General features: G+C 36.0%; 1 protein-coding gene across 1 annotated transcript in view; it reads right to left on the minus strand.

Moving 5' to 3' along the window:
* CNTLN (centlein, centrosomal protein) overlaps positions 1-15,622 on the minus strand; it is a 197,384-nt gene that overhangs the window by 97,557 nt on the left and 84,205 nt on the right. Inside the window, exon 9 of the mRNA XM_010568763.1 lies at positions 3,872-3,932. Coding sequence (XP_010567065.1) covers positions 3,872-3,932 — 61 coding nt within the window. The remainder of the gene's footprint in view (positions 1-3,871; positions 3,933-15,622) is intronic.

A 15,622-nucleotide genomic window follows, 5' to 3' on the forward strand; every position in this document is an offset into this window, starting at 1 on the left:
GTACAGCAGTAAAGAATTCAGCAGACATTATGCTGTAGTAAAATTTACACTCAGTGCTTCATTTCTAGTTCAATGGGAGCTCTGCTTATAGAGCAACTACAGAACATGTTCTTTAATCTCTAGGTAAATCACAATAATTTATTTGCATGTATTTACTTCTTATATGCAAGGAGGGCTTTTCAGCATTAGTCAATAAATAAGATCCATCAATAGTCAGAGCTGCAAGCAACAAAAATTAAATCCCACTACAAAAACATGGCAAAGGTTTCTACAGTAGTGCTAACTACAAAGTACCTAGACTAAGCTTGGCCTCTAAAATATAGCCCAGCTTTCATGAAGCATAAACAAAGCTGAAAAATACCAGCTAAAATTTCAGATGCTACTATATATAAAATTCCAGAAGCTCCTGGAAGTGACTCAAGTAAAACAAAAAGCAGATTTAGGTACAGAAGCAGGTACCAAAGTGACCTTACCATTAAATATTTTCCCAAAGTGGTGGTAGATTTTTTGTTCTGAAACAACCTCTAAAGCAGAAACATTTATAAATTTAAATTGCTTAAAAAGTACTTTTGACTGGTTTTAAGTGGCTCGTATAAATACTACAATGATATTAAAAACAATTGCACAAATAGCAGGATAAATTTATGACGAAGGACACAGAGACTATTACCAAGGTTTGCTTGACATTACAACAGGAAATTTTTACAAGAATCCAATTACAGATGCTGTGTTTTCAAGAGAAGTTCATGAAATCATTGTTCTGAAATTGTTTGATATTGCTAGTGAAATCTGATCAAGCCTGGCAAGGTACTGGAAAATAATGTCTTCCACATAAAACTTCAGAAGTTTATTAGTGTCAGTGCCCCCTCAGAGATGCAACCAAGTGTAGAATTTGGCCTCTTCTATTTATGAATCTAGGTTTTTCATTATTGCTTACCTGTTCCATTATCCATTCCATTACAGTTATTCCCTTCCCCTATCAGTTGCTCGTCCCTTCCAGAAATAGAAATTAACAATTAACCGTCCTAATCATTCTCTTTTATTGAATTCTTAAGCACTTCAGAATTTTAAATTTACACTGTAATTTCCACAATGTTAGCTCTATCTCTCTCTGATTGAATTACATTGTATTTTTTAATAATTAAACTGTCTTGTATACAGTTTTCTATATATTGACGGAAATGGGACAAAACAGCCATCTCTAGCAGTGCTGGATCTCCAGGTTATTCTCCAGCTCTCCACTGTCATTCTATAGTACTTCCCATGACATAATAAAAGACAAAAAGACAAAGTCCAATCTGCAAGAAGAAGAACCCAACTGCCTGTGAAAAAAAGTCATTTTGTTAGTTGCAGACAGCTCAGACAAGCCAGAAGATTCTAATCACTACTTCAAAATTTTGTTGAAATTGACCTGTAATAACTTCTGTTACAGTAAAAACTGAACTAAAAGGGAATTTAAAAACCATACGGATTCAATTCTTTGACTACTCTTCTTAGGCTACGGCAAAGATCACAGTTCTAGAAACATAATATGGGAGAAGAGAACATATTCTTGGTTCACAACAATATCTAACTCTCAGCACCCAAACTCCTACCCACTTCTTAAAGACCAACAGTAGACTGATGTACTTATGCTTTGGACCATTCTAAGTAACAGCTTGACAATTTGTTATTCAGAATCCATGAAATACTCTTATTTACTCTGACACTCTCTTCCCTAAACAAGGGTGCAATCAGGTATTACTGTAAAGTAATAAGTAAATCTATTGCTTTTTAGTATGTCCTGGAGTGCAGAAATGAAGCCAATTCTGTACCAAAACTAAGGACATGCTGAACTTACATGATTACCGTATTTGTATTAGCAATAAAGACAGTAAGAGCCAATTCCTTGGCCAGAAATGAGTCAGCTGAGGAGAACTGGAAAAATCCTATGAATGGGACCTTGCCCTTTTCTGTTCCTTTGTAATACTGACGGCCATAAAATATTTCTGTTTCTGAAAACCCTGTAAATAAAGCTGTTCATCTTTTTTTTTTTATTGTTACAAATTTTTCAGAAGGACTGATGGATAAAGTCACAATTTCATCTTCAGGATATGCATCATCAGTATGTTTATTGATAGAGCAAGCTTTTTTTTCTGAGCAAGTATATTTCAAGTAATCATACAGTCAACACTTTGCTTGAGCAGGTAATAATGCAAGCGCCAGTTTCGCAAATGTTAATCTCATGCGTTATTCTTTGTTGGAAGTAATGCCTGAGAGAAGGTTAATATCAAGAAATCATACAATACCAATGGAATTATTCTGATGTTAATGTTACGACAGCCGAGTGCACTGTCATGCTGGCAACAGCCTCATTGAATTCTGAACATAGTGCCACAACAGTGTTTAATACCTGGGCCTCTACAGCTTCTTTTCAATCAGTTAAAACATTCTGCAAAAGAAGCCAAGTAGGTTTCCAAGAGAAAATGCAAGGAGTTCATATATTCAGTTTCAAAGGGAGATAGAAGACTTAGCCCTTAAAGGCCTCATGGATTAACAGCTGTGATAAATTGAGATGCCATACTTGCAACATAACAAAGCTGCACAGATTCCTAAATTATGCTTTAAGATGAAAGGGAAGAAATGACAAAGGCAGTATGGCAAACGGTAAAAATTATGTTACGAGGTCATCAGACTTGTATCTGCTTAGAAAATCTAAGTGCTTCTCTTCACTCATCTTTCCAGAACAAAACACTAAGAAATGTGGAACTCTATTATTTAAGACAGCAACCATACACACTGATGTGTGAGCTTTGCTGCCAAGGGCGGAACAGCTGTAGTCCAAAGTGCCAGAATAATCTGTAGCATGAGTGAGCATCTGGCAGGCCAACTAAGAGGAGGCCTACCAAAGGCCAGTTCTCAGGTAGAGCTGGTAGGATGAGCTGCCTCAGATTCTCAACAGAGAGAAAAACAAAACAAACTCAATCTTCTGACTCCCAGGAACAAGGAGCAAGACGGCCTGTACGACTGAATTTGAAGTGTAAATCATCTTTCCTGGTCATATACTCTATGTGTGTTAAAACACTACAGTAAACTCTCTCAAGTACACAGGGAGAGGGGAGACTGGATGAATTGTAAATGTTTAAGAAAACAGGGTTTGGGTTTTGCATTCTGAGTTGCAATTTGAAACAAATAGGTCATTCAAAAGGTACTATTTCTGAAGTAAAAAAACTAGATGAACAAAAATTTATAAAACGGAGACAAAATGGGAAATTGTAGTACATGCTCAATTAAGCTTTTCTACCAAGGGTTGGGAAGGGGAGGGGCGGGTGGTGTTTGTTGGAGTTTTTTTACAGCATTTGTTAGAACAACAACTTCTGAGCCATAACTTCCAAGAGTACAAGGGGTAAATCTGTTCCAACTAACTGACTTCAGCATTTTAAAAACCTGGCTTCACTGTACAAAAAAAAAATTAAAAAAATTCTTTATACTTTCTGCTTCATTTTATTTCTTTATGCATACATTAATTTCTCAGAATATATATTCTCAGATAAATGTTGAAAATGTATTTAACAAGTACGTATTCTTGACGACAGCTCAAATTAGGCTTCCACAGGACTGCAGGACTACCAACACAAGATTTCTAGCAGTAAAGGAAAAAGGCAAACTAATGGAGAGTGCTCTCTTATGCTAACACGCTTACAGTCCATAACGATATGTGCATTTTGCATTTTTAAAATGTCTGTTTATTTTGGTATATCTTTATCTATGCAAGCTTATAGCCAGAGAGTTGGTTTTGGTTTGTTGTTTTTTTTTTTAATGTTCACCTTTAGTTGTAGTGTCTTCTCCAAGTTTTCAATCTTTCTTTCAGCTATTTTAAGCTTCCTTAGCTCCTCTGACTCTCTAAAAGAGCTCTTTGGGGACAGAGACCTTGAACGTTTCACAGGTGGTTCCTGGAGAATAAAACAAGGACATGGTTGAACTAGTTGGAACACCGGATTATGAAAGACATGCAGAATTAAAGAAGAAGTAATTTTGAATACTAATAATGAATTATAAAAAAAAAAAAATCTGCATGGAATACCAGAGAAATAACAAGCAGAATTACCACAGCGCTACCACTAAAGGTTTCTCTGTGACTCGTTAATGAGAATATTCATTTACATTTACATTGTTTCTTTCAGAATAATGATGTCCCATTAGGGAAGACTAAAGGGTTATAGACTCAGAAATGCAAGAAACCTCATTACAAAGGAGGGGATAGAGGCTGGTCTAATTGCTCTATAAGGGTCCAAGGTTACACTTGATAGGACAACCAGAAACAAGAGGGAAAGGATTTTTTCCCTTTGAAATAGTTTAACACACTGTGAAGTTGAAGGAACAATATGCTTGAGGAATATAAATACAACAGACAGTAGATCTTATACCATAATGACCATATGGTCATTAACTATAATGTGACTAACTAGAGACAAGAATATGTGTTTATATTATGTACAGCTTCATATAGCAATCTGGAGAAAGAATATGCAAAAGTAACACTTAAACTGGGCAGCTTTCTTGTTCATTCTATGTCATATGTCCTTATGGCAAAGAAAGAAAGACCTCATCAAATTAGACTTTCTGATTTTCTGAATAACTTTGGTTAAGGACAGAGAAATACTAACACACACTTAATATCAATAAGGTAAAATGCTATTATGTAAATACATAAAGTCAAACAAAAACTTAAAATTATTTGTGATTATTGTCATTGCATGCTGCCATTTCCACTGTAAAATAACTGATTTACAACAAAAGAAATTTAGGATAAAGTCTTCTTGAATACTATATATTTCAACACTTTTACACTGTATGTCACACTTTACTTCTAAATTGTATGAGTTTCCAAAAAAGAGAGAAAAAATAATAATAATCATGAAATATCAGAAAATAACAATATCACACATTTAAGAATTTAAATATTGCCAAGGTTTTTTCTGTAATTTCATGTACGGTTTCTTTTGATTCTGAAATGTGCCTGAATGAGATGGAAAAAAACCCCAAACCGAAACAAAAAGAAACCCCAAACCCTAACATCTGGAACGAATTTTAGTACATTTAAAATATGAATGTCAAATGGACGTATTTTGTATATTCCTGCCAGTTTCCTTATATAACAGATAAAACTAGAAGAAAGTTTTAATGAACATTTAAAACAATATTTCCAAATTTATGTGTTTATATTGTCAGTATAGCATTGTACTGACTAAGAGTAGATCTCTTTGAAATAGTAAAATTACTGGTTTATGTTTTTTTCTAATAATTCTGGTAGAGAGATCCAAAAGTTTACTTCAGTTAATAGATGCTGATATTAATCAGTAAAGATGTTAACACTGCACAAAACGAAATTGATCCCTTTCAGGTGTCTGAAGCAGAACATTTGAAGACCAACATATCAAAAAATATACTCATCTTCAAAACCCCAGATTTCTTGAATAAAACCAAGATTCAGATAAAATTCCTATATTCCACATTTCCTAATTATTGCATACCCATACTGATTTTTCATAAAAATCAAGAATGCAATATTTTTCAAGAAATGTTTCCTAGTTAAACTTTATGTTTGTATACAGAAGACTTGGAAAATACATAATTTCTCTAAAATCAGGAATAAAAGCTCAAAGTACTGCATTTGTTGCCAAAGAGAAGGACAACAAAGGAAAAGAAGTGGACCAACCAGCACCAGACTGCTAAGACTAATTAGGTAGAGAGAGTCTACGGAGGAATGGAGAAAAGAGAAGAAAAAGCAGAACAACGTAAAATTTCAGTCTTGCTGCTTTAATCAAAGGTGATCAGATACAATTAATACACAACAGTTTTTCTTTTTATATACATAGATATATACACGCGCACACACACACACACACACAGACTTTATATATAGCTACCTGGGATTGCGCTGTGAATCTTTTTCACAGGGCCAAGGCATGGAAAAAAATGAGAAAGAGAATTCTAACTATTCGTGGACATGGAAATAATTCCCTGTGAGAACATGTGGGATTGGTGATGGGTATTAAGAAACATTCTATTGTTTGAATACATTTTTACCTGTTTAGTGAGCAGACTAGAGGTCTGTGGATAGAAGAAGCTGGATCTGGGTTTTACAGCTACACTTAAGTAGTTTGAAGGCAATCTTTGCTAAGAAGGCAGTTTGATTTTCCTACCAAGACAGAAGAGACTGTGTAGTAAAATACACTGTAATTTGATTGCCTGGGGCCACTGCAAAACTCAATTTGGAAGATGGCATCTGTAATACCCTTCTCACAACTGCAAACTTTGCTGCTGCTGCCAGGTTTAAGCATCTAATTTTTAATTCAGTCCTCATATTCTACAGTAAATTTAGACATACCTGTATTAAATTCATATACAAATTGTAATGTTTTAAACATCTCCTAAATGTTTAGGCGTAAAGAAAAAGTCCGGTTTTATGAGCAAAGAATGCTAATCCTGGTCATTAAAGGGTAAGAAAAGATTTTTCATCAAATGATCCTAAAACATGTTTATCAAAGACTAAGCCAAATAGCAGAAAACCAGAAATAAACAGGCTTTGTAATATTAATAGATATGAAACTTTGTGACAGAAGATTTTATGCGAAAAATAGCTGGTAAGTGGATGCGACACACATTAACTGTTAATGGAGGTACAGTAAGCAGAAAAAGAAAAGATGCCTCTTTCTAAACAGCCTTCTGATACCCGTCTGCACAGTGAAAGACACCATGGGACAAAACTGGAAATAGTCATGTTCTTGAATTCAACAGGTTTTGTGTTGGATGGAGTCCCAAAAGAAGGAAGAAAAAAAAAAAAAAAGCCACAAGGGAAGCTGGAACTCTTACTGAAATCTTTCAGAGAGCTCTTCCACACACACACCTCAGATCAATGTCTTCCAGGATACAGCACTGAAGACAGTGGGCAGAAATATTGATGTTTTTTTATCAGCTGAAGAAACAGAAACATTGTTGAAGCTGAACCAGAGGCTGACGAGATACAAGTGGGGTTTTTTGGAGAGGAAAAATGGCAAATTCTTGATTCACTATGTTTCAACAGAAACTGCAAGTTAACTCATGCCTTTTAATATCTTGACATTATAGACTTCCAAGAATGCTATGGAATGTATACCAATAAAAGGCAATTATAATTCCCATGCATCATACAATGGGAAAGCTTAGCTATAAAAAAACAAGGTCTGTGTTACTGAACCAGCCAGCAGACATATGGATGGCAGTTTAATTAGGTAACAGAAATCATGCATAGCTCACAAAGTTACAAAGTTTAAGCTCCAAAAAGAGAACTAGGAAGACCGAGCAACTGACTCTTAAGTCTTCATACAAAATGGCACTCGGCTGTACCACCTTTCACAGAGACTAGACTATAAGGGTTACCCTTGCCTCTAAGTACACACTTAACAATATCAGGAAAAATGACACCACACATGCACATTTAACAAAGCTTTTAACCACCATATCATCTGCCTCGCAGAGTAAGTTGTTTCTATTACTCTGTATGACTGTAGGCAAGGGATTTGAATTTTTGCAATTCACAAAAAACACCACTAGCCTATAGATGTATGTATGTCATTGCATTCTGCAGAACCAAACATAGGTAGAAGCATACAGTCATATGGCCACACACCCCAATTTATCACACTAGTGGCGAGTTTCTGGTTTGTGCCAGGCCCTTCTTTTTAACATCTTTCCAATTATTTCTTCTTTCAAAATCTTTGGCTTTTCAGAGCAGAAAGTAATCAAAGCAATGTCATTCTGATCAGAAGTGATTCCACGCTTATTTGTTCTTTGTATCCTGCACACATAAGGGGGGGATGAAGGGTTAAAACGACAGAGTCTTTGTGAAGCCAAAAGGATCACCATTGTAAAACAAGAACTATATAGCCAACATATTCTTCCTGTCAAATCATGCGCTAATAACTTCTGTCATGAATACTTCTGTCATAGAAGACTGAAAAACAAGGTAATGGGAAGATAATTCATTGCAAGGGAAAATCAGTAAAGACAGCAGTACTACATTTTCTGTTTTATATATATATTTTGTGATCCGAAAGCCAGAATGTTTCTACAATTTTCCTTACTGTCTTGCCTAAATACAAAGGACTTGTAGCCTGTCAATTTAGTTCCCAAAAGTTTTAGAGACCACGTGCACATGTGAAGAAGTGCACATTATCAAACAACCCTGAGTATTGAAAGAGCATGACTAGGATCTACATCTCAAAACACAAAAAGATTCTCTACAATAGGATTTTAAAGTTTATATTTAGTATTACTCAAGGGAGAGTAATTGCTTTATTCCCGACACAGTGATCAGTTCATGGCAAACACAGTACTCTCATTTACATTATTTTGAGGAAACAAGAAGTGACGTTGTTGTGCGTTAACCTTGGCAAAGGGTCAAATACCTACCTGACTGCTCGCTTATTCTCTTTCCTCACCAGGACAGGGCGAGAAAATAGGATGAAAAAGCTCGTGGGTTGAGACAAAGAAATGGAGATTGCTTACCATTCACCATCATGGGAGGATTCGACTTGGGGAATATTAATTTAAGTTACTGCCACTTAAAATAGATTTGGGTAGTAAGAAATAAACAGAATATTAAACCAACACCTTCTTCCCCACCCTACTTCCCAGGCTCAACTTCTCTCCTTCACTCCTGACTCCTCTACCTCCTGCTGAGCAGTGGGGAGTGGGGATTGCAGTCAGTCCATAACAGCTCCTCTTGGCCACTCTTTTTTCCTCACACTTTTCCCCAGCTCCAGCATGGGGCCCTTCCACAGGCTGGAGTTCTTCAGGATAAACCTGCTCCAGAGTGGGTCCTCCATGGGTCACAGTTCCTGTCAGAAGAACCTATTCCAGCATGGACTCCTCTCTGCACACTGCGGTTTCCATGAGTGAATATGTCTGCTCTGGTGTGGGCTCTTCCACAAGCTGTAGTGTGGGCATCCACTCCATGGTGGTCCTCTCCGTGGGCTGCAGGGAAATACCTGCTCTGGCACTTGGAGCACTTTCTCCCTCTTCTCCTTCTCTGACCTTGGTGTTTGCAGGGATATTTCTCACCTTCTATTCTTCACTCTACACTGCCTGTGCAACATTTTGTCCTTTCTTGAACACATTTTCACAGAGGCACCACCGCATGCTCCTAAACAAATGTTCTAAAATATGCCTTTTCCTGAAATTAGCATACAGTGCAGGGTATTGAGCAAGAACAAGCCATACAGTTTTCAATGGAAATGTTATGAGATACCAAATGTGGGAAAACCAGGACATTCCTAAGGAAGCAAAACATGATGGTTGACCCTTGTAGACTATACCACACAGAAGCATGTTATTATTTGCTTCCTTGCTACAGAAATCTCTTCCAAGTTTCCCATATTCTATACAATCGTAATAAAAAGAAAAAAAATTAGATGAGGAAGAGGCTGAACACAGTGAAAAACATTGTAACTTTGGTTAATTTAATAAATCAATTTAAGCCATAAAATTATTTACAGATCTATTTCATTCGCTATAGTTTATAGATGTTACTGTTACCTGGTGCCTAAATTGAACAGCAAGTCATCCTGAAAAAGGCAGTCTAGCACTATACAGAGTAATAAAAAGTTGAAAGTACAAACTTCAGAAGGACATTGTTGTCATTCTTCATAGAAAAAATATTACATCATACTTCAATAATTAAGAATTTGAAAAAAACAGTCTTTTTCATTTATAAATTCATTGTAATAAACATTTCTATTTCTCTCATTTTCCTTCCAGGGAAATACGGTTATTCTGATAAACACCACAAAATACTTGATAAATGTTTATTTTAATGAACCTACAAAGAATTTATCCTTCAAATATTTCATTTAATTAAGAATCCCTTATTCATTATTTAATAAGGTAAAACCTTCTACTCCCAACAGCTATCTTAACAAGTCTTTGGCAGATAACACAAGAACCATTCAAACAAGCTTCCAGAATTATAAGCAGCATCAACAGATATTAAAATTATTATCTGGACCCTTGAGCAAAAATGCTTGGCTTTAGCAGCCTGACTTAGACACAAATACACAAGACAATAAAACTATCCTACCTCATGCTTTCTTCCTGTCCTTATATTGCTGCTTTCCAGGGTATCTGTAGCATACAAATTATGCTCTATGTTAAGACTTGCTTTTTTCAATTTTTCCTGTAAAAGCTCGATTTCAGATTTTTGCATTGTAATAAGACACTCTAACTCACTTAAAGATGGCTGTTGGAATACCTAGAAAATGATAGTACAGGTATATTATGTTAGTAACAAAAAATCAGAAGCATAACAAATCATTTACATAAAACTGCCTAGAGAAACACAACATTACCAATATTACAGGAAAGTGTGAGAGCTGTAAATAATTCTGCTTTTGTAAATGACTTGTGAATCCATAATCAAAACCAGACCCCAAAGTGTTAACTAACATTTTCACACCACCACCTATTTTCCAAATCCAAATTTACAGTCTTAACAATGCTTGTTTTATACAGATGTTTCTTCTGCAGCAACTTATTCTACTATGGTATTTCGTATCTAACATGCTGTCAAAATTTCTTGACAAAATATTTTACCTCTTAGACTTGTTTCTGGTGAAATTTCAAGTTGGCAAGTATCACTGGCCTATCAAACATGGGAAAAAAACCCACCTTAACTGTATATTCTGTCAGTAAAGATATTCTTAGTTAAAAACTGCCTCAAAAAAAAAATACCTCTTTAATGTAAATCTACAGCTTGTATCTACTATGTCCATAAACTCAAGACAGCACGAATGTTGTGGTCAAACTGATGACTTATATTAAAAATAGACGGTAATTCTAGATCACAATATTACTTAAGGCAGATATGTAATTTCACAAAGCCATTGAATTCCAGGACCTTTCCGAGCTATCAATCCGTTCACAATACAACACTGCCGCACGCTGCTCACCTTGGCCCTGTTACAAAACCTGTTCAGACCAAACAACTTTTTGTTGGTACCAGCTATCTTTAAGTCACATTCCCAACGTCCAACAGCAGACTCATGTGTCTACATATGACCAAGAGCGGTCAAGTTACCATGGCTTGATAAATTACTCTTTGTCAGTTCAGTTTTCATTAACTGCCTGTGATCATACCACACTGCGTTACAACCACAAGGCAAAACATCATTACCTTAGCATAAGCAACTGCAATTTGCCTGTTGTGGCAGTCTATGGCAATCACAAAGTGAAATGCTTCAGCTCAAACATCCTCTGCAGTGCTTTAAGGCTGGGGACAGACATACATCTTGAACAACTGTGCCAGATGAAGATAATATAATTCCCAGATGGTCAACGCATCCAGACAGCTGGAGGTTAGCACCCCAACACTATTGCCGAAGGAAGGGATGGCACAAACTCCCTCCCTAATCGATTGCATAAATAAAAGGGCAGGTTAGTTTAAAAAGTCAATATAAGTGGCTTGAGCTGACACAGCTGACCTTGTGTTCCACTGATTAGGGCAAAGTCATGAAAGCCCTATTGCCAGCAGTGTTGTGACAGCAATGACAAGCATCTAGGAAACAGTAAAGTCTTCAATCAACAAAGCTTGATCCAGAAGACAACTTTCTCAAGACTAACTAGAAGTTTTATTTTACACATACTTTCCCTACTTAGCAAAGTTCTGACAACCTGACTTCATTGCAACTGTTTGAGCATACTCTTAACACAAATACTCATTCAATAGAGAAGAACGAACCTGGTACAATTATCACTTGTTCCTGCTATTTCACTTACTGATATGCCCCAAGTTAAACAAATCGGGTACACTGGCAAAAATCAGAAAAGGCAGTGTAAAAAAGGTTAAGCAACCCCGAACTTCTCTAAATTCATGCCAATCAAGAAATGGGATGGTCCAAAGTTGATTAAAATCAAGCAAGCAGACACCCTAGTAAGCTTAGTATTTGACAGAAACAGATTAATGGGCCTTACCATTTTATTTCTTTATATGAAGAACAAGAAGATTTTCATAAAAGTGTACTATAAACTCACACTTCCTACAAAAAAATCCCAAGTTAGAAATACCAAACATTTATTTCAGAAAAAGCGTAACTCCTCATACAGCAAACAAGCACAGGAATGTTGTCAGAGAATAAACTTGCCCATGCTTTTGCTGACTGTTCCTTAAATAATTTCTGTTGCTCATTTTGCATAATTTAGGTCACGTGTAGTTACAAACAGATGTCATTTCCACCTATGATCAGCAAAAGGCCAGTTTATAACTAAAAGAAAACTCTACACAGAGGGAAAAAAAGGAAAATAAAAACATGAGAAGTAGACAAGCCACGCATTGAAAAGAACATTTAAAAGAAAACTGGGCTTTTTGTTCATTTCACCAAAATCTTAGCACTATTTTATTATAAAAAGGAAAAAAAAAAAATCCAACAAGACCTAGAAGACAGAAAAGACAGAAATAGTGCCAAAATATAAAGGAAATGTAGTTATACTTAAGTTATATAATTAATTCTTTTTTACTTGAACTTTATTTTTTCTTATTAAGAGAAATACAACTACCAACTTGTTCCATATTATTCATTGCTCAGCTACATGTAAAAGACTTCTATGTGTAACATAAGTTGTACAATTACATTAGTAACTAAAAAGAATCAGCAGCTTCAATCTGTTATAATCATTTTAATTTATATTACTGTTACTTTAAGAAGTCTACAACTGTTAAATGTTGCTCACTTTTAAACCATGAGAATTACATAAATTTAGCTAATGATTAACTTCTTACTGTATCACTACTTTTTAATTTCTTCTTTCAAAAATGAAATGCAGAGCGTTTTGAAATGTAAACCATTTAAGAGTCACGGAATATATCAAATCCTTGCTCCTCTATGTCAATGAAATTCTGCTACTGACTTTAATAGGACTTTTATATGAACAGTGTTCTTTCTTTGTTGTTTTCTTTTTCCCCTACTCTCTTCTTCTCCCAAAAGAGACCACTAGAAATTACCATGCAATGATACTTACCTCATATTAAAGTACTGTAAGGGCACAGTTTCTAATAAAACTCTTACAACAGTCTTTGTGCATATGCATACACACACATAGTTTTTTTGAAAACTAAACACAACAAAACCAGTCTTTCATCTTAACTTATACCTCCAAAATTCCTAAAACCATTCAGCAGATCACTGTTACTAATACAGACCTTGCTATATAATTTGCATCTACGATATTGTCAAAACCTGCTCAATTTTTAAATCATGCATATGAAGTTTCTTCAGTTTCAGGAATTCTAAGAACGTAGATGTAACCTGAAGAGATCCATTTAAAAATTAAGGTTTTCCTTATCAATGGAATCCCGTTGAAGAAGAGCTGGGTATCATGTTCTGTTAAATCTAACACATCCTTCACTACTTGATAAATATTATTTTACATTTCCTAGCCTAGAAGACTTTGTTTACCTAAATATCAGGAGAATTTGTAAACATGAATTTTTAAGATGTGAAAAGAGATCTTCTAAAGACAGAAAGCTAGATGAAATTTCTCTCTCTAGTCTTTTGTTTCAGATTCATGTCTATTTAACTTTATATTACTACACTTCTATGTTCCAGTTATCCTTGGTTAAGAGCAAAGAAATCACCAAAACCAAATTATTTAGTGAAAAGATTTGGCTATTATGAGAACCTCAATACCTTCTGTATAAAATATGACTCTACGAATGACCCAGAGTTCCAAGATTTATGAATGAAGAAAGAAGTGCAGTTTCGTCAGGTCCTTGGAAAGAAATGTGACCTTTCCTTGGCTTTTCACTTTCTAGCTTTACATGTGAAGTCTTATTTTTAATCTAAGAACTGAGGGAAACGCTACAATTAGTAAGGCCAAAATGGCAAATAATTTGGACTATAATGGAGCTCTGATTTAAAAATCCTAACGTTATCAGAAAATAAGCACAGTGTTGTTTCAAGACTGCAGAAAGCATTCAACATCCAAAGAATGTAGTCCAGTTTCACAGCAAGGAACAGAAATCTGCAATCCAGAAAAACAAAAACTAGTTACATGCTAAAAGGCAGCACCAGGTTCTTCCACAGCTTCTGTCTCAGAATTATCATTGTAGATCTTTGATCTTATGAACTGAAATACCAACTCACCTCAAGAAAGAGTTCCATGAAGGTTCACTTCCTAAAGTCTATCCTGAATCCAATGTCTAAAACTAAAATTTCCACGAGATGATCATTTCAGTGTACACATAACGTTGACCCTCTTCACAGCCTATCCATCTACATGTTGAGTGCAGCAAATGAAGGCTTTCTCTCAGGTTTAAGCATCTTAGATTAAATTCTACCTGCATTACAAAGTCTAGCTTAATAGAATAATGGTTTCTTCTTCCACTTAGTAAAATCAGTTTATATCATATGCTATTTTATCACAACAGATACATAGTTTTTCATGCTGAAACTTAATTTAACGTGCAAAACATATATTCCAAATTAATGTCAGAGACTTATTTGTTTTAAACAACAAATACAATCAAGAAAGTATTTCTACCAAGCAGATCTCTCACTCCTGTTATGCTTCCATGTCTTTTCAAAGTACGATACAGCTGATGTTTTCTGGATGCTCTAATCAAGATGAAGCATAAGCACCATCTTCACCACAAAGCTCTACCACTAGGGGAACCATCCACACCATACTTAGGGAAGGGAATCCAATGCCACCTTTTCAATGCCGCTGTTGTCAGAGATCACAAACAGTACCAAACAATATGGAGAAAATACAGCTATGCTCCAACATACCTCTATTCTGCATGTCTTTCATGACCCGGCAAAAGAGAGCAGGTGTCAAGGGTATGGATATCTAAGAGCTTCAGAACTAATAACAGCCTTACGCGTACTCCTGCTCCCCCTCAACTTCCCTCAACACGAAGCTATGGCAACACTGCACAGTACCAAAACCACCAGCCAGGAGGAGACAGAAAAAGCCTGCACAGTCTCTCTGTTAACAGATGCAAGCTCACTCTGCTTCAACCACAAACTGGCCAACGGGCACACACTGGCTCAGTAAAGGCTAAAATATCTTTTCCCTCAGTAACACAACAGACTTTACACACACAGCTCAGACTAGAGGAAGCATGTACACCTTTACCAGAATATCTGAGTTAGGGAACAGCATTTTTGACCTACAGCAACCAACTGGCCCATGACCCATACCCCAAAGTTTTCTTCCAGTCAAACTCCAGGAATCCAGTGCCATATGCTACACAAAGCCATGATGCAGGAAATGTCCAGAAGCGTTTACATATGAGAAGTAAGAATCACTTCCCAGGTTTCTTCCTATTCTATTACTGAGTCAGCTAGCTGGGCATCTAAGTCAGAGGCAATGCTTACCTCAGCATCCTTTGTGAGCTCCTTCTTTTTACAGCTTGGAAATCCAATCATCACAGCCTCATCTCTATTTACTGCACATACTTCTAGGATCAGCACCAGTTACAAACTGTTGAAGAGCAACATACCCAGCTTAGACCTTGATCTCCTGTGTCCCCATGAGTTCCCAAAAGGGACTAAACGCCAGTGAAAGTTTCCACCGTCCATCCACCCTATAACATTTTTGTTTGGCA

The sequence above is a fragment of the Haliaeetus leucocephalus genome, unplaced genomic scaffold (assembly GCF_000737465.1).
Source record: "Haliaeetus leucocephalus isolate CR32 unplaced genomic scaffold, Haliaeetus_leucocephalus-4.0 Scaffold254, whole genome shotgun sequence".
Classification (NCBI taxonomy): domain Eukaryota; kingdom Metazoa; phylum Chordata; class Aves; order Accipitriformes; family Accipitridae; genus Haliaeetus; species Haliaeetus leucocephalus.